We start from the raw sequence: 25000 nt of genomic DNA on the forward strand, positions 1-25000 counted from the left end.
AATACGTCTACTGGTCTGTTTTAGTGTCAGTCAGCAAAGTGAGTAAGGTGATTGGTGGCAACTCGAAGAGTAGCGGGTTAAGGTGTCAACTCTGAGGAGGCAGCGTTTTCTGGGCTTCTCCCTGGTTCTCTCTCTTTCTCTCTCTCCAGAAGGTTCTGCGGGTTCTCCCGGGTCTGAGTACCCGACTTTGCATCGCGCCGCCATGATGGGCCACCGTCCCGTTCTCGTACTCAGTAAGTTTTAGGGGAACAGGGAAGGGACTCTTTTTCTTTCTCCTCCTCTTTCCACACTTTAGAGTGTTGCCCCAGTCCGTCCCGCCATGACCTGCCCAACGAAGCCTTTCAGTTACCCTCTCGTTTTAGGAAGTCCTTCCGCCTTCTTTTTTTCTTTAGCTATGTTCGCCTCACTGTGCAAACTGACTTTCCCCTGGCCGAGTCTCTTGTCTTTCCACGTGCTTGTCTCGGGAAGCTCTTTCCCTCCGCGGCCACCCCTTCCACGCCCCTGCAGCCTTTCCAGCATGATCCCCAGCGTGTCGCTGAGTGAAGAATGGGTCTTAAAGTTGGGCCTACCTTTACATCCTTGTCTCAACCCATTACTAGCAGTATGACTATAGGCAAAACTGAGTGTTTTTCCGCTAGTGTTACAAGGTTAATAGTATTTCTCGTAGAATTTTTTGTAGGTAGGTAAGCCGCTTAAAAAGAGGGCTCTGTCAAATTGTAAGTGGCATCTTCTGTCTTTTCGTTTCTTTTCTGTCTTTAACAGTCTTTCTGAAGCAACTTTGTTTTCCTCACTAGTCTGGGATGTAATCTTTCCCACTAACGAATTGAGTTTCCCCAAATTTCTCTGATGGTTTCGTTTTCCCTTTAGAGGTATCCCTCATTTCTCTGGATAATGAGCACTACGTCCATTGTGTTTCCTTTATAACTTGTGTACTAGCCATTACCCCCTTCTTAGTATCCTTTGTATAACACAATGTTGGTCAATACTTTATTTTAACTATGTCTGGGAGAAGATCGTTTAACCTTGGGGTGGGAGCATGAATTCTTTCTATTGGAGTATAGTTCAATGAAGATTTTATGGCTTCCACTACCTGAAACGGGTGTTAGATTTTTTGGAAATGGGGTGGGAGACTTAATGATTTAAACTGAAAGGAAATGTATAATGGGGGAAGGGTAATCATGTCAGACTACTGGCTAGTGAAAAGAGAGCTGGGGGTATATTGCATTTATAAAAGCTATTTCCAGATGTGTATAGGTCTAGAAATTAAACTCTATAGCTAACTTTTACTGATGGATTACAAGGCGTTCTGTTGTTGTTAGTTGTGGGGCCTGAACTCTGGGACTGAGGGCTGTCCCTCAGCTCTTCAGCTCAAGGCTAGCGCTCTACCACTTGAGCCACAGCGCCACTTCTAGCTTTTTCTGCCTATGTGGTGCCAAGGAATTGAACCCAGGGCCTAATATATGCAAGGCAAGCACTCTCACTAAGCCACCTTCCCAGCCCCCACAAGGCATTCTTAAGATGTCCAAGCATGGGGTGACTAATAATTTGTTTTGCTAACCAGAACACTTTAGGAGAGTGTATTCTCATTCCACAGCGTGCAGTTGAAATTAAGCTTTCACTAACTGCATGATCCTCATCACTAGTCCTTTGAGACTCTAAAGATAGCTATGGATCCTTTTTCCAGAAATACACACAAAAAACTCATTTTTGAGGAGTTCACTTTCGTGCGAAGGTCCGTTCATGGGTCTCAGGTTATGGATCCCTGAATGTTTATAGGGGAAGTGTTGGCCCAGATTTTTTTTTTTTTTTTTTTTCATTCATGGGCTTGAACTCTGGGCCTGGGTGCTGTCCCTCAACTCTTCAGTTCAAGGCTAGCACCCTACCACTTGAACCACAGTGCCACTTCCAGCTTTTTCTGCTTATGTGTTGCTAAGGAATCAAACCCAGGGCCTCATGCATGCAAGGCAAGCACTCTACCACTGAGCTACCTTCCCAGCCCCTGGTTAAGAATTTTTAAAAACTGCATTACAGAAAGCCCCTGCTAGAAGTTTAGGAGACTTAAGGGTGTGGGAAAACTGCCAAAGGATTGTACACACAGTGGCTGGAGGGGGCAAGAGGATCTTTTAAGTTCAAGGCCAGCCTGAGCTATGTAGAGTAACCCTGTCTCAGCAACTATTACAGGCGTCAGCCACAGTCACCCAACACCTGTGTGTTTTTATTTGCAAAAACTGAGTATTATGTAGCTTGTGTACCATGGACAAACCTTGGCTGTTGACTTATGTTTTTATCTGTTTTAGGCCAGAATACAAAGCGTGAATCTGGAAGAAAAGTTCAGTCTGGAAATATAAATGCTGCAAAGGTAGCATATCCTGCTCCCTTCTCCCACACAGTGCTGTTGTGCATGCTAAGCAAGTATTTTAACACTGAGCCACATCCAGTTAGGAGGCATATCTTTTTTATGAGTATGCCTCCAACTGTGTTCTCATATCTCTGTGTCTGTTAATAGTAGTGAGTTTTCTATGTATCAAGGCCTTACAATATAGTTAAGCAGAGAAAAAGTTGACTTCTCTTATTTTAAGACAAGTGTCAGAGGTAAAGGGAAGGATGCCTAAGGGAGTTAAGCCTAAATTGGGCACTAGTGGCTCACCCTGGTAAGACTAGCTACTTAGGATGCTGACATCTTAGGATCATTGTTCAAAGCCAGTGCAGGCAAAAGGGTCCATGAGATTCGGTCAGGGGGCTTGAACTCTGGGCTTGGGTGCTGTCCCTCAGTTCTTCAGCTCAAGCAAGCGCTCAGCCGCTTGAGCCACAGTGCCACTTCCAGTTTTCTAGTGATTTATTGAAGATAAGAGTCTCAAGGACTTTCCTTGCCTGGGCTGGTTTTGAATTGTGATCCTCAAATCTCAGCCTCCTGGGTAGCTAGGATTACAGCGTGAGCCACTGGCACCCAGGCCATGAGATTTTTATCTCCAGCAAAAAACTGGAATTATGTGTGGTTCTGGTGGCAGAGGGCCAGCCTTGAGTGAAAAAACCAAGCAAGATTGCAAGACCCTCAGTTCAAGCCCATGTGTTGGCACTGAGAAAAAAAGGATTGGGTGCTGATATCTCAAGTGTATAATCCTAGCTAATGAGGAGGCTGGGTTCTAAGAATAGAGGTTCAGAGCCAGGCGGGGCAGAAAGTCCATATGATTCTTTTTTTTTTTTTTTTTTTTTGTCGGTCGTGGGGCTTGAACTCTGGGCCTGGGCGCTATCCACTCAGCTCTTCAGCTCAAGGCGAGCGCTCTACCATTTGAGCTACAGCGCCACTTCCGGTTTTCTGGTGGTTTATTGGAGATAGGAGTCTCACGGTTTCTCCTGCCCGGGCTGGCTTTGAACCGCGATCCTCAGATCTCAGCCTCCTGAGTAGCTAGGATTACAGGCGTGAGCCACCAGCGCCGGCTCTCCATATGATTCTTAATTAAGGACCAAAAAAAGCCAGAAATAGAGAGCTAGTTGGGGGGTGTTTTGTTTTGTTTTTTGGTCAGTTGTGGGGCTTGAACTCTAGGCCTGGGCTGTCCCTCAGCTTTTCAGCTAAAGGCTGGTGCTCTACCACATGAGCCACAGCGCCACTTGCAGTTTTCTGGTGGTTTATTGGAGATAAAAGTCTCATGGGCTGGGCACCAGTGGCTCACGCCTGTAATCCTAGCTACTCAGGAGGCTGAGATCTGAGGATCACCATTCAAAGCCAGCCTGGGCTCCAATAAACAACTCAGGAAACCAGAAGTGATGCTGTGGCTCAAGTGGTTGAGCACTCACCTTGAGCTGAAGAGCTGAGGGACAACACACAGGCCCAGAGTTCAAGCCCCACGACGGACAAAAAAAGTTTCTCATGGACTTTCCTTCCTGGGCTAGTTATGAGTAAAAAGCTTCAGGGACAGGGACAGCGCCCAGACAGTTCAAGCCCAGGACTGGCAATAAATAAAGGTATTAAGCCTAATAATCTCTTACTCGGCACAGTTTTGTTACTGTATTTTAAAAAAATATTCTATTTTTTTTTGTCCCCTGCTTGAGGGAAGAGCTACATTGATTTATATTTCTAGTGCTTACTGTAGATAAAAAGTATTCACTAAATATCTTCATTGAACTAGTAATAAAGTGGCTCAAAGTCCCACTTTGACCACAAAGTTTGGCCTGTTAAGGGAATTATCACTTTGGGAAGCCCGCCTTTCTTTCCTTCCTTCCTTCCTTCCTTCCTTCCTTCCTTCCTTCCTTCCTTCCTTCCTTCCTTCCTTCCTTCCTTCCCTCCCTCCCTCCCTCCCTCCCTCCCTCCCTCCCTTCTTTCTCTCTCTTTCTTTCTTTCCTTCCTTCTTTCTTTCTTTCTTTCTTTCTGAAAAAACATTTATTAGCCAGGCGCTGGTGGCTCATGCCTGTGATCCTAAACTACTCAGGAGGCTGAGATCTGAGGATCACCATTCAAAGCCAACCCAGGCAGGAAAGTTCATTACATTCTTATTTCCAATTAACCACCATAAAACCAGAAGTGGCGCTGTGGCTCAAGTAGTAGTGGGCTCGCCTTGAGCTGGAGAGTGCAGGGACAGTGCCCAAGTCCAGAGTTCAAGCCCCAGACTGATGAAAAAAAAAGAAAATACTTTTTTCATTTTTTGGCCGGTTGTGGAACTTCAACTCTGGGCCTGGGCACTGTCCCTCAGCTCTTTTAGCTCAAGGCAAGTGCTCTACCACTTGAGCCACAGCACCACTTTCAGATGTATTGATACATCTGAAAAATTATCAGCCCTACTTTTTTATTTTCTGTCGGGTTGTGGGGCTTGAACTCTGTGCCTGAGTGCTGTTCAGCCACAGCACCACATCTAGTTTCCTGGTGGTTAATTGGAAATAAGAGTCTCATGGAATTTTTGGCCCATCCTGGGGCTTGAACTAGCCTGTGAGCTTTCCCTGAGCTGCTTTTTGCTCAAGACAAGCTTTCTACTACATGAGCCACAGTACTCAAGTGTAGTTTAGTAGAGGTAAGAGTCTCTAGAAGTTTCCTGCCCAGGCTGCCTTCGAACTGCTATCCTCAAATCTCAGCCTCCTGAATAGCTGGGATTACAGGCATGAGCCACCAGTGTCCATCTTGCCAACCCTACTCTTCAGAGGCATTGTTGTTAACACTGTCTGTGTGTATATTGTGTTCCAATGCATTCATACTGTTGTCTCATTTGTGCTTATATATCTTATGTTTCCTTTCTATTAGACGATTGCAGATATCATCCGAACATGTTTAGGACCTAAGTCTATGATGAAGGTAGAGTTATCTAATTAAAACTTCACTCTACAGATTTTTCTTTCTTTCTTTCTTTCTTTTTGTCATCTAAAACGCTTAATTTTGGTTTGTCTTAGATGCTTTTGGACCCAATGGGAGGCATCGTGATGACCAATGATGGCAATGCCATCCTTCGAGAGGTATGTTTTGTTTTCATTTACTTTCTGACAGCTTTGTAAAAAGGATCCATCAAGATTCAAGTTGGTAAGCTAGATGTGGTATCCCATGTCTGTAATCCCAGCAGTGCAGAGACAGGAAGATTGTGAGTTTAAGGTCACAACTTAGGCTACATAATAAGACAGTGTCTCAGAAAACAAAGGGTAGGGATACAGCATGTTTAAGGTGCTATGTTTGATCACTAGTGCACATAAACACAAAAAATATATGGATATGTAGGTAGGTAATGACAGTTTCTTAGAGCTATTATACTAATCACTATAGACTGATTGCCTTTAAAACAATAGAAACTAGCCAGATGTAATAGTACATATCAGTAAACTCAGTACTCTGAGGCAAGGAGGAGCTAAATCAAGAGGATCACAAGCTCAGGTCTAGCCTGGGCTGTGTGGCAAGTTTCAAGCAGCCTTGGCAAAACAACAACCAAAAACTCAGGACTAGATCTATAGTTTTCAATGTTTAGTAAGTGCAAGGCCCTAGGTTTAATCAACACCTCTGAAAGGAAGGAGGAAGAAAAGTGAGACTATATGACTGAAATCTAGTGCATTCTAGATTGTGATCATTTCTAGTTTCCTTCGCTTTTGTTAAACTCATGGTCTGTGTCTTATTCTTCATTTGACTTACTCTTTAGTGTCTTTTTACAAGGATAATATAGATTGGGGGTCTCACCCTAAATCTATATGACTTTTATCTTTTATCTTGAGTACATCTACAAAGATGCTGTTTCTAAATAAGTCAAATTCACAGGTTACTAGAGTTAGGACTCAGCATGTCTTCTCAGTGGACACAATTCAATTGCAATGTGGTATTTGCAGTAAATAAGCTAGACATTAGGTTTTCTGTCCTCAAGAAGCTCTAATAGGCTACTCTGGAGGCTGAGATCTAGTGTGAAGCCAGCACACAGGTTCTAAGAGACTCTTATCTCCAGTTAAACTATCAAACAAACCAGAAGTGAAGGTGTGGTCCAGTGATAAAATAGCACCCCAGCCCTGAATTCAAGTCCCAGGACACATAGTCAAAAAACTAATAGTTAAATTATCACAATAGCTTTTATCTCTGGGAGTCATTTTTCATTTTTTAAGGTATAGTAAAGCAGTAAGAAGGAAATTTGTGTAGAAACACGAACTCAAGAGTTATGGCCAAGCAGATTTGTGGAAGAGGTCTCTGAGTGGTTCTTGATAATCTACGTTTTTTTTTTTCTTCAGATTCAAGTCCAGCATCCAGCAGCCAAATCCATGATTGAAATTAGTCGGACTCAGGATGAAGAAGTAGGAGATGGGACCACCTCAGTAATTATTCTTGGTAAGAGAATAGAAAGCTAAAAAGGAAAATTACAATGTCAGTTTTGTGTTTGTTAGGTTTTGGGTTTGTTTTATTCAGGTCCTGGCATTTGAGCTGTGTTTGGGCATTTTTCCTGATCTCTTCTGGCTCAAGGCTAGTGCTCTACTCCTGAGCCACAGTCCACCTCCAGCTTTTTTTGGTTGGTTAATTGAAGAGTCTCATGATCTTCAGATCTCAGCCTCCTAACTATATTACAGGCGTGAGCCATACCCTCCTGGTTATCTGAAACTCTTATCTCCAATTAACCAAAAAAAAAGCTGGATCTGAAAAGCTTGGTACTGCAAAAAAAAGGCGGGGGGGGGGGGAAATAGCATCTAAGCAGGTAATATAAACAATTTGCAAAATATTTTTGAGAAAAATATGTGATATCTTAAATTGTTTAGGGATTAAACTAAGATTCTTTATGCTGTTTGCATATATTGCAGTGTATTTCAAAATTACTCCCCATCCTTTTAAAAAAAAACAAACTTTTTGCCAGTGCTAGGGTTGGAACTATGTCTCAACCTTGCTCAGCTGCCTTTTTTTTTTTTTTGGTCGGTTGTGGCTTGAACTTTGGACCTGGGTTCTGTCCCTCAGCTCTTCAGCTCAAGGCTATCCCTCTACCACTTGAGCCACAGTGCCACTTCTGGCTTTTTCTGCTTGTGGGGTGCATCCCTTAGACTCATTTTCTGTGTTGATTATATATAATATGTAATTTGGTGTACAGGTGTTCACGCATATGAACGTGTCCATAGTAGGTCTGCCTTCCACTTGTGAGTGAAAATATATATAATCTGTTTCTGTTGGTTTCTTTCTTGACTTCAGCTTTTTGCTGGTTAAGTGGAGAGATAGTCTCTTCTTGATTTGTCTATCATAGCTGGCTTGGAACTGGGATCCTGAGATCTTAACCTCCTGAGTACCTAGGCATAAGTCAGTCATTCTTTTTTCTTTATTTTTTTATTTTTTTGTCAGTCGTGAGGCTTGAACTCTGGGCGTGGGCACTGTCTCTGAGCTCTTCAGCTCAAGGCAAGTACTCTACTACTTGAGCCTCAGCGCCACTTCCAGTTTTCTGGTGGTAATTAGAGATTTGGGGGGGCTGGGGGAGGATCCGGTCGTGGGCCTGAACTCTGGGCCTGGGCACTGTCCCTCAGCTTTTCAGCTCAAGGCTAGCGCTCTACCACTTGAGCCACAGCGCCACTTTCGGCTTTTTTCTTTTTGCTTACGTGGTGCTGAGGAATCGAACCCAGGGCCTCAGGCATGCAAGGCAAGCACTCTACCACTGAGCCACCTTCCCAGCCCTCTGGTGATAATTAGTGTCTCATGGACTTTCCTGCCCAGTCTGGCTTTGAACAGCAATCCTCAGATCTCAGCCTCCTGAGTAGCTAGGATTATGGACTTGAGCCACAACTATACTTTTGGCTTTTTTTGTTTGTTTGTTTGTTTCTAATTGGAAATAAAAGTCTTAAAGACTTAATAGGATTACAAGTGTGTGCTACCTTCATCCAGCTAGCTGTTTTCTTTAAGAATTGGTATGTAGGGGGCTCGGAAGGTGGCTCAGTGGTAGAGCACTTGCCTTGCATGCCTGAGGCCCTGGGTTCGATTCCTCAGCACCACATAAGCAAAAAAGAAAAAAAGCCGGAAATGGCGCTGTGGCTCAAGTGGTAGAGCGCTAGCCTTGAGCTGAAGAGCTGAGGGACAGTGCCCAGGCCCAGAGTTCAGGCCCCACGACCGGACCCAAAAAAAAAAAAAAAAAAAAAAAAGAATTGGTGTGTAGGGCTGGGAAGGTGGCTCAGTGGTAGAGCGCTTGCCTTGCATGCCTGAGGCCCTGGGTTTGATTCCCCAGCATCACATAAGCAAAAAGAAAAAAAGCCAGAAGTGGCACTGTTGCTCAAGTGGTAGAGCACTAGCCTTGAGCTGAAGAGCTGAGGGACAGCGCCCAGACCCAGAATTCAGGCCTCACGACCGGACCCAAAAATAAATAAATGAATGAATAAATAAATAATAAAGAAAGAATTGGTGTGTACAAATTACAAAATTCAGAATAGTACTAGAAGCTAAATAATAAGTAAGCAAGGGTATGTCTGTGAAAAGAGATTTTTTTTTTTTTAGAAGTATAATGAAGTTGCCTTGATATCCTACTACTTTTTAAAATATTACCATGGCATCTTTATTTTTTTCCAGCGGGAGAAATGCTGTCTGTGGCTGAGCATTTCCTAGAGCAGCAGATGCACCCAACAGTGGTGATCAGTGCTTACCGCATGGCACTGGATGATATGATCAGCACTCTAAAGAAAATCAGGTATGGGATGGTCAGATATGGATAGTAGTAGACATGGGAGACCTAGAAAACTAACTGATCTCTTCTTAGGTAAGAAAGAAAAGACAAGCCAGGCACCAGTGGCTCACACCTGTAATCCTATCTACTCAGGCAGAGATCTGAGGATTATGGCTCAAAGCCAGCCTGGGCAGGAAAGTCCATGACTCTTTACCTCCAATTAATCATCAGAAAACCAGAAGTGATGTTGTGGCTCAAGTGGTAGAGCCTTTGCCTTGAGCTGAAGAGTTGAGGGACAGTGCCCAGGCTGAGTTCAAGCCCCATGACTGACTCCCCCGCTCCCCCTCCCCCCCCCAAAAAAAAGAAAAGCCAAGTATGTCTCTCACATGTGGTTTTAGACTCCAGTTCCATTTTGTGAGAAATGAAAGCAAAATGAGAAGGGAAATAAAAGTTTTAGAGTGTGTAATTATAGCTGCTTAGAGGAGGTTGAGATCTGAGATCTAAGTTCAAAGCCAGCCTGGGCGAGAAAGTCAGACTTTTATCTCCAATTAACTACCATAAAAGCCAGAAGTAGGAGCTGTGACTCAACTGGTAAAGCGCTAGCCTTGGTCATGAAGGTCAGGGATGTAGCCCAGATCCTCAGTTCAGCTCCCAAGACTGGCACCGAAAAAAAAAACAGCATTTAGAAATGGAAGACTGGAGCTGAGCACCGATGGCTCACGCCTGTAATCCTAGCTATTCAGGAGGCTGAGATCTGAGGATCACCATTCAAAGCCAGCCCAGGCAGGAAAGTCTGTCAGACTCTAGGAAACTGGAAGTAGTGCTGTGGCTCAACTGGTAGGGAAGGATTCTAAGTAGAGAAATATAAAATGACATATAATTCTTCAAAATGTATTTTTAGGTGCATACAGCTTGGTTTTGTTTTTTTTTTTTTGTTTTGTTTTTTTGTAGGTCATGGGGCTTGAACTTAGGGCCTGGGCACTGTCCCTGAGCTTTTTGGCTCAAGACTAGCACTCTTGCCACTTGAGCCACAGCACCACTTCAGGTTTTCAGCATTTCATTTCCATTCATGAAAAGCACCAAGACTGAAAATGTTTGGATTTAGTGCTTAGAGACCTTTTTTGGTGTATATTTGCTTAATGTCAATAAGCTAATGAAGGGTATGTAAAAATGCATGACTTCACAGAAATTTAATTGTGATACACTATATAGAATCAAGAAAAACATTATTAGAAGTTAATTTTTTTTTTAATCATTTAAAAAGTAAGTCCTGGGGCAGGGAGTATGGCTTAGTGGTGCTTGCCTAGCATGCATGAAGCCCTTGGTTGATTCCTCAGTACCACATAGAATAAATGAAAGAAGTAATATAATCCTATTTAGGAAGTTGAGATCTTGAGGCTAGATATAAAGTCCACAAATCTTCCATCTCTATAATAACCAGCAAAAGCCAGGATAGGACTAGGGGCATGGATCAAGTAGTAGAGTGCCAGCAAAGCAAACCAAGCAAGCATGAGGTCTTGAGTTCAAAACATTGACCTCAATAGCACCTTATTGTGTTGTTTTGTTCTTTATATGATTGAGTCATTGGATACATAAGTAATTTAGTGAACTTTATACTACCTACTGTTAAGCAGGTGTGTCATGAATATGTAGAGCTTGTTAGAAAACTTTTTATTAATAGGCGGCTGAATCTAGGGTCTCATATACAAGCTCTCTACCACTTGAGCTATACTCTATCCTGATGGCAGTTACAAGATTGGAATTCATACTACAACACTTGAGCCAGGCACTTACCTTAGCCTTTATCTTTGTTTGTTTGGGGTTTTTTTGTTTTGTTTTGTTTTTTGTTTTTGGGTCCGGTCCTGGGGCCTGAACTCTGGGCCTGAGCACTGTCCCTCAGCTCTTCAGCTCAAGGCTAGCGCTCTACCACTTGAGCCACACCGCCACTTCTGGCTTTTTTCTTTTTGCTTATGTGGTGCTGAGGAATCGAACCCAGGGCCTCAGGCATGCAAGGCAAGCGCTCTACCACTGAGCCACCTTCCCAGCCCCATCTTTGTTTTGTTTTTTGTTCAGTCATGAGGCTTGAACTCTGGGCCTGAGTGCTGTCCCTCAGCTCTTCAGCTCAAGGCTAGTGCTCTACCACTTGAGCAACAGTGCCACTTCTGGTTTTCTAGTGGTTTATTGGAGCTAGGAGTTTCACAGACTTTCCTGTCGGGGCTGGCTTTGAACTATGATCCTCATCTCAGCCTCCTGAGTAGCTAGGATTACAGGCATGAGCCGCTGGCGCTTGGCTTAAACTTTGTTTTTAAGATAGACTTGATAACTGTCCAGGCAGGTCTAGAACTTAGGATCTTCCTGTCTCCTGTCTCTTCCTTTTTCCTTCTGGAATTTCATGCATGCACTACCACAACTGGCTGAAACAAGCAATGACTGCCTACTAAAAAGTGTGTGTGTGTGTGTATTCTTGGGCTTGAACTCAGTCTCATGTGTGTGTGTGTGTGTGTGTGTGTGTGTGTGTGTGTGTGTGTGTGTGTACTTGGGCTTGAACTCAGTCTCATATTCTTGCTTGGTTTTTTGGCTTAAGGCCTGCCTTTTCCCACCTAAGCCACATTTCTACATCCAGCTTTTTGCTGGCAGTGAAAATAAAGAGAGATAAAGTGTCTCGGGTTTATTTGTCCAGCCTGGCTTCGAACCACTAAGTCCTTAGGTCTTAGCCTTCTGAGTAGCTAGGATTACTCAGGAGGCGGAGGTTTGAGGATCATAGTTAAAGCTAGCCCAGGCAGGAAAATCTGTGAGATTCTTATCTCTGTAAAACCAAAAATAGTGCTCTGGCACAAAGTGGTAGAGTACTAGCCTTGAGCACAAAAGCCCTAAGTTCAGGACCTGGCATGCACATGTGCACCGACACACACAAAACCAGTTATAGAGCTGTGTTCTGAGTAGTTTTATAGTGCACAAAGAGCTTATTTGGTTGAAGCAGAAGGTAAGAAACAAATTATTTTTGCTGTAAACTTTGTATCTTTCTGAAAAGAAAAGAGACAGGATTTACCTCTTGATATCCCTTTTAGTATCCCACAAAGGAACACTCTCATTTGCCTCTTAGACCATTGTTAGAACAGAATATTACAGAAGAGACTTGGTTAAATGTCTTAAGTTGCCAGCTGAATATATTACCCGGCTTTGTGTTCTCCAGCACCCCTGTTGATGTTAATAACCGTGAGATGATGCTGAACATCATCAATAGTTCAATTACTACTAAAGTAATCAGTCGGTGGTCTTCTTTGGCTTGCAACATTGCCTTGGATGCTGTCAAGACTGTACAGTTTGAGGAAAATGGCCGGAAGGAGATTGACATCAAGAAATACGCAAGAGTGGAAAAGGTAAGTTGGTCTAATACGTACTTTTAGAATGAATTATTTTCTGGTGTGAATTATTCCATTTGTGAAGGAAATAAGTCGGGGTAAGATGTCTTTAATAAGAACTAGGAAAAGCTGGGAACTGGTGGCTCACCCCTGTAATCCTAGCTTCTCAGGCTACTGAGATCTGAGGATCATGATTTGAAGCTAGCACAAGCAGGGAAGTCTGTGAGGTGTTTTTTGGGGTTTTTTGGGGTTTTTTGTTTTTTCGTTTTTTGTCATTCCTTGGGCTTGATCTCAAGGCCTGGGCACTGTCCTTGAGTTTGTTTTACTCAAAGCTAGCATTCTACCACTTGAGCCACAGTGCCATTTCCGGCTTTTTCTGTTTATGTGGTGCTGAGGAATCGAACTCAGGGCCTCATCATGGAAGACAAGCATTCTACCATTGAGCTACCTTCCCAGTCCTTAAGTTTTTTTAAAGATAACTGGATTTCTGTGGGCTTCAGCTGACCCTCAGATTGTCATGACCCAAGATTACATTGAGGAACAAAGTATTAGCAATTACTTTTGAGTTTAATGAAAGAAGTCACTGTAATTTTGTTTTGCTTTTTGTAGTACTGGCAATAAGTAGTTTTGAATTCATGAAATAAGTACCCATAGTCTGTTTTCTCCTCTTGGTTGTAGATTAAAGTGGGTCTTTTTTTTGTTCAGATACCTGGGGGCATCATTGAAGACTCTTGTGTCTTACGAGGAGTCATGATTAACAAGGATGTGACCCATCCACGAATGAGGCGCTATATCAAGAACCCTCGTATTGTGCTGCTGGATTCTTCTTTGGAGTACAAGAAAGGAGAAAGCCAGGTAAGATTTCTATCCTTGTTCCTTAAAGTGGAATCTGATATTTACAAGGACAAAAGAAATGAAAATTAGTGTTATTTACATAAATACCACTGACTTAACATTTCTTGAAAAGCACTGGTAATGTTTTACAGATGAGTCTGAAGCTCAAGAGTGCTGGGGGTCAAGAGGGAAGAAAATTAGTTCTGCATTTGTTAAAATTGAATCAAATAGCCGGGTGTGGGGTCACGTGCCAGAAGTCTTAGGTACTTAGTCTACTGACACATTATGACAATTTAAAACCATCATAATGAGACCTTCATCTTGAGAAAAAAAGCCAAATAAGTATTCATCTTTCTCTCTGCTTGATCTGGTATCTTGTTTTGGTACCCTCCTTTCATTGGCTTTGAGATTCAATTAACCTGTTAAGCTGGGGGGCTCATGGCTATAATATTAGCTTAGGCTGAGACCTGGAGAATTATGGTTTGAGGTCAACTCAAGCAGACAAATCTGAGAGATTCCTGTCTCCTGTTAACCAGAAAAAGGCTGAAAGTGGAGCCTTATCTCAAGTGGTAGAATGCCAGTATGAGCGAAAGAACATAGCCAGTTGGTTTATTTACTTACGAAACCAGCCCAAATCAAGACTTAAACCAACTTGTTTGGCTTTCATTTTCATTTAAATTTGTTTATTGTGGGTTGTGGGCTTAACTTAGGCCCTGGGCCCTGTACCACTTGAGCCCTAGCACCACTTCCGGTTTTTGAGTGGTTAATTGGAGGTAAGTGTCAAGGGGACTTTTCTGCCTGGGTTGGCTTTAAACTGTGATCCTCAGATCTCAGCCTCCTGAGTAGCTAGAATTAAAGGCATAAGCCACTGTCTCCTAGCTGTTTTCCATTTTATACTTTTCATGGCACCTTTCCTAATACATCTAAAGGACATAAAAGAGAAGTTAATTTAGCTTTGAAGTACTAAAGGCAAATTTACAGGAAGCCTACAAAGCTGTAGAACAAAGCCACTGGATCTTAATAAGGATTGAAAACAAGAATCAGCTTAATTATTGTGAATAGTTGCGACCTGTATTAACCATGAATACTGGCAGAATATAGGTAGATTGATTGAACCTTGATGGTCACGACAGCTCATAGGAGTCAAACTGAAATTAAATAGTCTTAACATGAAAACTTATATTTTAAGGGATCTGTGAGGAGTATGTAGAGAAAGCATACTTGGGCTCACACTTAAGTTTCACCAGCCCAGGCCTTTTTTTTTTTTTTCCCCTCAGTACTGAGGTTTGAACTCAGGGCCTTAGGTCGCTGCTCTATCCAGCCTTTTAAATTATCTCATGCTTATGTCCTAGTGGGCCTATACTGTGATTCTTCCCATTAATTGGATGGTAGGCACATACCTCCTCCATGCCCAGCTTTTTGGTTGAGATACAGTCTTGCAAACTTTTCTGTTTGGGCTGGCCGGGAACCATGATTTTCCCAATCTTAACCTCTTAAGTATCTCAGATTTTAAGATATCTGAGTTACACCTACTGCAACTTTTATTGATTGAACTAGGCTTTCAACTTGCTTACATCTGCCTTATACCATGATTCTACTGATCTTTGCTATGATGACAAGCTTGAACCACTGTGCCTCAGCCCAACCTATTGTTTTTTTAAAAATCTGTGCCTCCTCTTCATCATATAGACTGACATTGAGATTACCCGAGAGGAAGACTTCACCCGAATCCTTCAGATGGAAGAAGAGTACATTCAACAGCTCTGTGATGACATTATCCAAATGAAGCCTGATGTGGTCATCACAGAAAAGGGTATCTCAGGTTAGGCTCCATTCATTTTTCTAGCCTATTGGAAGAGAATGGATGCTTCTGTTCCTCACTCATGTTCACATAAACCTAATAAGTGTAATATTGAAAGCACTTTGAGTTCAAAACCCAGGAGTTGACATCTCTATTCTTGAATTTCAGATTTAGCACAGCACTACCTCATGCGGGCCAATATCACAGCCATCCGTAGAGTCCGGAAAACAGACAATAATCGCATTGCTAGGTGAGTAGTAGTCAAAAGTTACCCTTTGTTTCTTTTTTTTTTTTTGTAGCTATATAATACAGTTTTTACTTGAAAAAAACAATAGTGTATACTAACACATAGAAAAATCTAAGTGTAGCTGTCTGCCATCTTCAGAAGCTTTCTAGTCCAACTGTCACCCCTTAACCATTAGTGAGCAGCTAGTACGTAAGACATCTGTAATCACTACCTTGGTAGGTGTCTATTACATTTCTAAATGACACTTGTTAAAGATTACTGTTCTTTTTTTGGTCATGGGGGTTGAGCTTGGGTTGGGCACTGTCCCTCAGCTCTTCAGCTCAAGGCTGGCACTCTACCACATATGCCACAGTGCCACTTTCAGTTTTCTGGTGGTTTATTGGAGATAAGAGTCTAATGGAGGGGCTGGGAAGTTGGCTCAGTGGAGAGCACTTGCCTTGCATGCCTGAGGCCCTGGGTTCAATTCCTTAGCACCACATAAGCAAAAAAGAAAAAAAGCCGGAAATGGCGCTGTGGCTCAAGTGGTAGAGCGCTAGCCTTGAGCTGAAGAGCTGAGGGACAGCGCCCAGGCCCAGAGTTCAGGCCCCACAACCGGACCAAAAAAAAAAAAAAGTCTAATGGAGGGGCTGGGAAGATGGCTCAGTGGTAGAGTGCTTGCCTTGCATGCATGAGGCCCTGGGTTCAATTTCTAAGCACCACAGCAGAAAAAGGCGGAAGTGGTAGAATGCTAGCCTTGAGCTGAAGAGCTGAGGGACAGCACAGGCCCCACGACCAGCAAGGAAAAAAAAAAAAAGTCTCATGGACTTTCCTGCCTAGGCTTGAGCCACCAGCACCCAGCTCAGTGTCCATTTTTAATGCTAATTTATTTAAAATGATAAATATCCTACTGTGTTAAAGGTCCAACTTTGAAAAGGTTTTGTTTTGACTCAATTTTGGTCGCTCCATTGTTCATTGGCTCTGTAACATTTAATACTGTATTGGGACAGGCCAAAAGGATGGGGTGCATGGTCAACAACCAGCTAAAAGTTAAGAGAACCAGGTGCCAGTGACTCCTTGCTACTCAGGAAGCCAAGATCTGAAGATTGTTGTTCAAAGCCATCCAGGGCAGGAAAGTTAGTGAAACTCTTTACTTCCAATTAACCACTAGAAGTGGAGCTTAAGTGGTAGAGTACTGCTATCCTTGAGCACAAAAACTTAGGGACAGCAACCAGGCTCTGAATTCAAACCCTGGCACCCAAAGGGAAAAAAAAAAATGGAGTCAAATATGTATTTCCTTATTCAGCTCTTGCTTGCTTGCCCTTGGTATCTTTTTTTTTTTTTAATGCCTTTATTGGCCTGGGGCCCATTTGGGCATTTGGGGATGACTAATTAATTCCCAGCCACACACTATCCTAGGGAAGTGGGTAAAAAAGTATTTTTGCAGTCACCTGGTTTTCCCTACCTCCTCCACCCAATAGAGCCTGTGGGGCCCGGATAGTCAGCCGACCTGAAGAACTGAGAGAAGATGATGTTGGAACAGGAGCAGGCTTGTTAGAAATTAAGAAAATTGGAGATGAGTACTTCACATTCATCACGGAGTGCAAAGACCCCAAAGCCTGCACCATTCTCCTCAGGGGTGCCAGCAAAGATATTCTCTCGGTGAGTCAGCCTTAAAAGAGTGGGGTTTTTTTTTTGTTTGTTTGTTTTTGTTTTGTTTTTTCATTTGTGGGGCTTGAACTCTGTCCCTGAGCTCTTCAGCTCAAGACAAGTGCTCTACCACTTGAGTCCCAGCACCACTTCTGGTTTGCTGGTGGCTTATTGATAATAAGAGTCTCATGGACTTTCTTTCCTGGGCTAGCTTTGAAGCATGATCCTTCTGGCTTTTTCTGTTTATGTGGTACTGAGGAATCAAACCCAGGGCTTGATTCATGTTAGATAAGCACTCTACTGCCAAGCCATATTCCCAGCCCTTCCTTTTTTGAGAGTTCTTAAAGGGTCTAAAATCATCCTTCATTGGTTTTGGTAAACTGGAAGCTAATACTGGGATTTAAGCTTTGGACTCACACTTGCTCAGTTTGCATATTCAGCTGGCATTCTAACCACTAGAAGGATACCTCTAGTCCCTAGCTTTGGTACATCAAAAGAGATTTTAGCTAATAAATTTTAGCTAGTAAATAGTAAAACAATTGAGACTACATCATGTAATTTCCTAAAGGTCACAGATAAGTAGGAATGAAATCATGTTTAATATAATAAACACCTAATATCATGGTTTAGGTGCACATCACCAATCCTCTTCCAGACAATGTACCCTGGTCCCTTACATTTGTGAGTTACATATTGTTCCCTGTAACATCTCAGTTACTGAAGTTTCAAGGATATTTTCTCTGATGTGGCAGTCAGGAAATCCTTGTTTTCTCTGAGTCATCAGGCTGGCTTGACAAGTGATCATTACTATCTGCTTCTCCAAGGAAGTGGAACGAAACCTCCAGGATGCCATGCAAGTGTGCCGCAATGTTCTCCTTGACCCTCAACTGGTACCTGGAGGTGGAGCCTCTGAGATGGCCGTGGCTCATGCCTTAACAGAAAAATCCAAGGCCATGACTGGTGTGGAACAGTGGCCATACAGGGCTGTTGCCCAGGCTTTGGAGGTCATTCCTCGTACCCTGATCCAGAACTGTGGAGCCAGTACCATTCGTCTACTTACCTCCCTTCGGGTGAGTTCTCTCTTTTATTAGTGAGTTAAGGAAAATTTCCTGAGGAGATAGTTTTATATGTCTAACTTGTTTTTACAATTTGTTTATTCAAATATGCCTTGTTTTAAATGTAGGCTAAACATACACAGGAGAACTGTGAGACCTGGGGTGTAAATGGTGAGACAGGTACATTGGTGGACATGAAGGAATTGGGCATTTGGGAGCCATTGGCTGTAAAGCTGCAAACATATAAAACAGCAGTGGAGGTAAGACATGTTTAACAAATGTGTATGTTATCTGTTTCCAGATAAACCTAAAAGCCGTTGTGTTTGATTTAGTCTTGAAGGAAAGTTCACAAAAGGCAGTTTATTCCTCCAAAGATCCCTTTTTTTTTGGGGGGGGGGGGGTCCGGTTGTGGGGCCTGAACTCTGGCCTGGGCACTGTCCCTCAGCTCTTCAGCTCAAGGCTAGTGCTCTACCACTTGAGCCACAGCGCCATTTCCGGCTTTTTTTCTTTTTGCTTATGTGGTGCTGGGGAATCGAACCCAGGGCCTCATGCATACAAGGCAAGCGCTCTACCACTGAGCCACCTTCCCAGTCCCTCCTCCAAAGATCTTCTAAGGAATTCATTCTATTTCTCTACTTAATCTTTAGTTTACACAGCAGAACTACATCTTTTGCTTAGGAACTGCATTCATTTTACATTCAAGACTGAAAAGGTAAATTTCAGATAAAATGGTAATTCAGTGGAAGGAGCTAGAGGATAAATCTTTTTTAAAGGAGCACTTGTGTGTGTCTTTGTTTAATTTGTAACAAGGCCTTACAGACAGGTGCAACCAATAAATCCTCTTCTGCAACCCAGAACTCATTGCTGATATGAGATTTTGGTACATGTAAGAAGGAATATGATTCCTACAACAGTTGTCAGTGTGAGGTTTTAACTCACACAGGTTGCTATGAGAATAAAGTTGATGTAAAATTTAAAAAAAAAAAAAAAAAGCCTTTCCATTCTCTACTGACCTCTTCGGGACTGGTTTTTCTTCTAGACGGCAGTTCTACTGCTTCGGATTGATGACATCGTCTCAGGTCACAAAAAGAAAGGTGATGACCAGAGCAGGCAAGGTGGGGCTCCTGATGCTGGCCAGGAGTGAGTGGTGGACAAGGCGACTTCAATGCACAGAAACAGCAGTCTCCCCCTTTCCTGAGCCAGTTTGCCAGGAACACTGTGGATGTCTTTGTTTGAAAGGGATCAGGTTGAGGAACAGCCCCAAATCCCTTTTCTGTCCCAGCTCAGTTTGCAAAAGGCACTGACATGTAATTCTTCTCTATTGTAAGCTTAAATAGTTTGCTTCCGATGATTAAATCTAAGTCATTTGAGAAAGGTGTTATGTGTTTTTCAACCTTGGGTCATATCTCTACCTTCTGTCAAAGTGGTAGAAGATAGAACACCTTACTGGGGAGCAAGGGAATACAGGAATGAGGCCATTAAATCTTTTTGCCTTCTTGAAGGACTGTTTTTCGTACTTCTCAGTAGAAGGAAGAAACAGCACTCCTTTGTACCTACCACCCAAAGAACAGGAGGAACCTGCCTAAACCAAGGTGTTCTGGTTGTGTATAGAGCCACACCCAACTCCAGGCAAAGGCTCTGGCATTTGTCCTTGGGGACATGTAATGAAACTTCTTTTTTATCATGGGGGGGGGAGTTTATGAATAATAGCCTGTGATGGAGTTGACATTTATTTGATTTCTTCCTTGTCCTTTTGTCAACAAGGCTTGCCACTTTTCCCTTTATCCTCAATGATTCATACATTGAGCCTTACTAATCTCCCTAACTTCTGAACTTGTTGTATTAAGTTGACTACTTGGTAGTACAATAGTGTACATGTTATTTAACTAGTACATGTTCCAGACATCTTATATTTTCTAACATCCTTCCAGTGACTATAAGATAGGTAATATACTACATTTGTGAAAGACTGTCTAAAAGTAACTTTTCATGGGTCATAAAACTACTAAGTGGCAGACCTAGAACTTGAATGTAATCATTCTTAACTAAAAATTATGCTGGCTATCCAGTCTTAGCTGTAGCATAGAGTAGAAAGAAGCTTGTGAATATCTGATACCTGGTTACCCTTTCTGCTATTAACCAGACTGGAACGTCCTGTTTACTTCAGTCTAAAGACCTCAGCTTTAAGCTGGGTGCCAACGGCTCATGCCTGTAATTTTTTGTTTTTGTTTTGGGGGGGGGATCCGTTCATGGGGCCTGACCTCTAGGCCTGGGCGCTGTCCCTCAGCTCTTCAGCTCAAGGCTAGCGCTCTACCACTTGAGCCACAGCGCCACTTCCGGCTTTTTTCTTTTTGCTTATGTGGTGCTGGGGAATCGAACCCAGGGCCTCGTGCATACAAGGCAAGCGCTCTACCACTGAGGCACCTTCCCAGCCCCTCATGCCTGTAATTATTAATACTAGGTTCAAAGCCAACCAAGGCAGGAAAACCCTTCAGACTTCTATCCAATTAACCACCAAAAAGCCAAAGTGGAGCTACAACTCGAATGATAATCTTGAGCAAAAAAGTTAAGGGACAGAGCTCAGGCTCTGCGTTTGAGCTTTAGCACAAGTGCACACACAGCTGGGTACCCGTGGCTGTATTCCTCACTACTTAGGAGGCAGAGATCTGAGGATTGCAGTTCAAAACCAGGCCAGCAACTTTTATCTCTGGTAAACCACCAAAAAGCCAGAAGTGAGCTGGGTGTTGGTGGCCTATAATCATAGCTATTCAGGAGGCTGAGATCTGAGGATCATGGCTCAAAGCCAGCCCAGGCAGGAAAGTCTGAGATTTACCTCCAGTAAACCACCAGAAAACTGGTGGTGCTGTGGCTCAAGTAGTAAGCACTAGCCTTGAGCTTGAAGAGCTGAGGGACAGTGCCCAGGCTGAATTCAAGCCTCACAACTGACAAAAAACAAAAAGGTCAGGGCTGGGAAGGTGACTCAGTGGTAGAGCGCTTGCCTTGCATGCATGAGGCACTGGGTTCAATTCCTCAGCACCACATAAGCAAAAAGAAAACTGGAAGTGGCGCTGTGGCTCACATGGTAGAGCACTCCCCTTGAGCTGAAGAGCTAAGGGACAGGGCCCAGGCCCAGAGTTCAGGCTCCACGACCATACTCCCCCACCCCTACCCCCCCCCCAAAAAAAAAGGGCCAGAAGTGGAGTGGAGCACTAGCCCTAAGCAGAAAAGGCTCAGGGAGGGACTGGGAAGGTGTCTCAGTGGTAGAGTGTTTGTCTTGCATGCATGAGGCACTAGGTTCAATTCCATAGCACCACATAAACAGAAAAGGCCAAAAGTGGCAATGTGACTCAAGTGGTAGAGCACTCCCCTTGAGCTGAAGAGCTGAGGGACAGCACCCAGGCCCAGAGTTCAGGCCTCATGCCAAAAAAAAAAAAAGTACTATAGGTCTGAGAATGTGCTTGCCTATCATGCCTGAAGGCCTGAGTTTGATTCCTCAGTACCACATAAACAGAAAAAGCCTGAAGTAGTGCTGTGGTTCAAGTGGTATGCTGCTAGCCATTAACAAAACAAGCTCAGGGACAGTGCCCAGGCCCTGAGTTCAAGCCCAGGACTGGCAAATAAATAGTTGTTATAACCTGTGTCTTTGAGTGGGATGAAGGGCTTAATTTCCTCACTGCTACTAAAAATTCTCTGTTCAGCTAAGATTTGGCTTACCATGCCTCAGAGTTTATACTTTTAAAAGGCACTGGGGGACTTACATCTTAATCCTAGCTACTCTGGAGTCTTAAATCTGAGAGTTTTGGTTTAGTCAGCCTGGGTTGGCTAAAAGACTTAAACCTGGAACTAGAAGTGTGGCTCAAATGGTGGATCATCAGCTAAGTAAGGAAGCATGAGGTCCAGTACTGGCAGGAAAAAAAAAAAAAAAGCATAGGAGTGTTGGAGCCTGCCGGCAACGAAAGGGAATCCTGATTTAGGGGGCAAGGATGAGAAAAAAAAAAAAGACTCAAGACGAAGGATGGGGTCGGGAGGTCTGCAGCTCAAGACTGCAGCACCGTTTATTTTTAACTTTTCCTAATATATACTGTTAGAAGTCAAGAAGTAGCATAAGGTTACTATAGTCCAGAAAAACAAGGAATGTTTAGGCTTAGTAAAAACAGTACAATAAAAACAAGGTCAACTAGTCAAATGTAAAACAGACTAGACATAGCAAAACAATCCTGGGCACCTGGTGTTTATCAAGTAAGCCAGTTTATTTATTTTTTATTTTATTTTTTACTTTTTTTTTTCCGGTCATGGGGCCTGAACTCGGCCTGGGTGCTGTCCCTCAGCTCTTCAGCTCAAGGCAAGTGCTCTACCACTGGAGCCACAGCGCCACTTCCAGCTTTTTCTGCTTATGTGGTGCTGAGGAATTGAACCCAAGGTCTCATGCATGCGAGGCAAGCACTCTACCACTGAGCCCCTTCCCAGCCCAAGCCAATTTCTTGTATGTGCCTTCAAGCAAGCACAAGGGTCAAGATGATCTTTACCGTGGAGCTTTACTGTCGGCTCCCAACATAGGAGGACAATGTTTAGATTGTTTGTGAAATGCCCATGATCTCAGCTCTAGGGAGGTTTTAAAATTTGAGGCCAGCCTAGGCTCTGTATGGATTACACTCTCAAAAGCAACAAAAAGGCCTGGTGGTAGTGACTCAACACCTTAACCCAAGCTATTCTGGAGGCTAAGATCTGAGGATTGCAGTTCAAAGCCAGGCTCTTATCTCCAATAAACTTCAGAAAAAGCCGGAAGTGGTGTTTTGGTTCAAGTAGTAGAGTGCTAGCCTTGAGCAAATGAAGCTCAGATGCCCAAATCCTGAGTTCAAGCCCCAGCACTTGGACATACACACATGGCAAAGCAAGAAAAAACTTAGCTGGTAGATCACACCTGTAACCCAAGCTACTCCAGAGACTTAGATTTGAAGATCTTGGCTTGAAGCCAACCAGGCAGAAAATTTCATGAGATTCATCTCCAATTAACCACAAAAAAGCAGAGTAGAGTGCCAGCCTTGAGTAAAAAAGCTAACCGACAGTCCCCTGAGTTCAAGCTCTAGTACTGGCACCAACAAGCAATGGGGTAGCAGGGAAAAAAGACTGACATTTTTTTTCTTAATTCATACCAGTGGCTCACACCCATCATCCTAGCTATTTTTTAGCTATTCAGGTGGCTGAGATCTGATCATCCTGGTCTGATCTTGAAATAATTAGGTTAAAAAGGGGAAGAGGGGCCTGGGAAGCTGGCTCAGTGGTAAGAGTGCTTGCCTTGCATGCATGAGGCCCTGGGTTCAATTCCTCAGTACCACAAGCAGAAAAAGCCAGAAGTGGCACTGTGGCTCAAATGGTAGAGTTCTAGCTGAAGAGCTAAAGAGCTGAGGGACAGAGTTCAGGCCACATGACTAACCAAAAAAAAAAAAAAAAAGGTTGGAAATGGAAGGTGTAGCTTAAGCGCAGAGGGCTAGCTATAATTGGAAACAGCCAACCCAGTTCAAATCCCAGTACCACTAAAAAAGAAATTAAGGGGCTGGGAAGGTGGCTCAGTGGTAGAGTGCTTGCCTTGCATGCATGAGGTCCTGGGTTCAATTCCTCAGTACCACATAAGCAGAAAAAGCCGGAAGTGGTGATGTGGCTCAAGTGGTAGAGTGCTAGCCTTGAGCTGAAGAGCTGAGGGACAGCGCCAGGCCAAGAGTTCGAGCCCCACAATCAACAAAAAAAATAAAAAATTAACAACACCAACAAAAAAAAAGTGCAAGCCACGGGGCTGGGAAGGTGGCTCAGTGGTAGAGCGCATGCCTTGCATGCCAGAGGCCCTGGGGCTCGATTCCTTAGCACCACATAAGCAAAAAGAAAAAAGCCAGAAGTGACGCTGTGGCTCAAGTGGTAGAGCGCTAGCCTTGAGCTGAAGAGCTGAGGGACAGTGCCCAGGCCCAGAGTTCAGGCCCCATGACTGGACCCAAAAAAAAAAAAAAGTGCAAGCCAGGTGCCTATTGCTCAAACCTGTAATCCTAGCTATTCAGGAAGCCGAGATCTGAGGATCGCGTTTCAAAGCCAGCCCAGGCAGGAAATTCCATAAGACTCATCTCCAATTAACCATCAGCAAATCGGAAGTGGCACTGTGGTTTAAGTGGAGCTCTCACCTTGAGCTGAAGAGCTGAGGAACAGCACCCAGACTGAGTTTAAGCCCCACCACTGACAGAGAAAAAAAAAGTGCATTCAGGGCTGGCTGGAAATGTGGCTTAGTGGTAGAGTGCTTGCCTAGCATGCATGAAGCCCCGGGTTCAATTCCTCAGTACCACATAAACAAAAAGCGGGAAATGGTGCTGTGGCTCAAGTGATAGAATGCTAGCTTTGAGCAAAAGAAGCTCAGGGACAGTACCCATGCCCTGAGTTCAAGCACCAGAACTGGCCAAAAAAGTGCATTCAGCCAGGTGTGATTGCCTCTTTTAGCAAATATTAGTTTCTTAGGTACCTTCTTCACCTGGCTCTTCCAGGATGAAACGTGACTCAGTGGTAGAGTGATTGCCAACATGCATGAAGCCCTGGGTTTGATTCCTCAGTACCACATAAAAAGCCAAAAGTGGTCCAGTGACTCAAGTGGTAGAGTGCTAGACTTAGCAAAAAAGCTCAGGGACAGTGCCCAGACCGATTTCAAGCCCCACAACTGGCAAAAAAAAAAAAAAGATTCAGCTACAGTTTCCCAGTCCCTGAGTTCAAGCTCTAGGACCAGCATACACTGGTACACTGGTGGCTGGTGGCACTGTATGGGTAGGAGAGGAGGGAGAATATGCCTGTACATCTAGTTTGGAATGCTTTGTTTGCCAATCCAATTATGGATTAGCAACCTTTCGTTATCACTTTTGTCCAACTCATGCTGAAATCTGGGTGAGGGAGGCGGTCTCTTTAAGAACTGGTATGGTGGCCCCACCCTCTAAAGGGATCAGCTGAACTAGAGTCACGTGACTGGTATCTCTTCC

At 43.5% G+C, this 25000-nt stretch overlaps 1 protein-coding gene and 1 non-coding gene across 2 annotated transcripts; both read left to right on the forward strand.

Moving 5' to 3' along the window:
• Positions 1–66: 66 nt before the first annotated feature.
• Cct3 (chaperonin containing TCP1 subunit 3) lies at positions 67–19366 on the forward strand. Its single transcript, XM_042681640.1, has 14 exons — positions 67–233; positions 2298–2359; positions 5231–5281; positions 5377–5439; positions 6682–6778; positions 8978–9095; positions 12265–12451; positions 13139–13288; positions 14957–15089; positions 15237–15318; positions 16773–16953; positions 17766–18011; positions 18125–18256; positions 19036–19366. The coding sequence occupies exons 1-14, from the start codon at positions 203–205 to the stop codon at positions 19138–19140; spliced, it is 1638 nt and encodes a 545-aa protein (XP_042537574.1). The 5' UTR covers positions 67–202; the 3' UTR covers positions 19141–19366.
• LOC122109787 lies at positions 18771–18897 on the forward strand. Its single transcript, XR_006147754.1, has one exon. It is a non-coding gene; the product is annotated as a small nucleolar RNA SNORA40 (small nucleolar RNA).
• Positions 19367–25000: the final 5634 nt, after the last annotated feature.

Source organism: Dipodomys spectabilis, unplaced genomic scaffold (genome assembly GCF_019054845.1).
Source record: "Dipodomys spectabilis isolate Male_0828 unplaced genomic scaffold, ASM1905484v1 ptg000069l, whole genome shotgun sequence".
Classification (NCBI taxonomy): Eukaryota; Metazoa; Chordata; class Mammalia; order Rodentia; family Heteromyidae; genus Dipodomys; species Dipodomys spectabilis.

Coding starts and splice junctions, on each gene's coding strand:
- Cct3 (XM_042681640.1), top strand. CDS start 203: ATGATGGGCCACCGTCCCGTTCTCGTACTCA. Junction 15,090..15,236: donor CACAGAAAAGGGTATCTCAG/GTTAGGCTCCAT, acceptor CTTGAATTTCAG/ATTTAGCACAGCACTACCTC. Junction 18,257..19,035: donor CATATAAAACAGCAGTGGAG/GTAAGACATGTT, acceptor TTTTTCTTCTAG/ACGGCAGTTCTACTGCTTCG.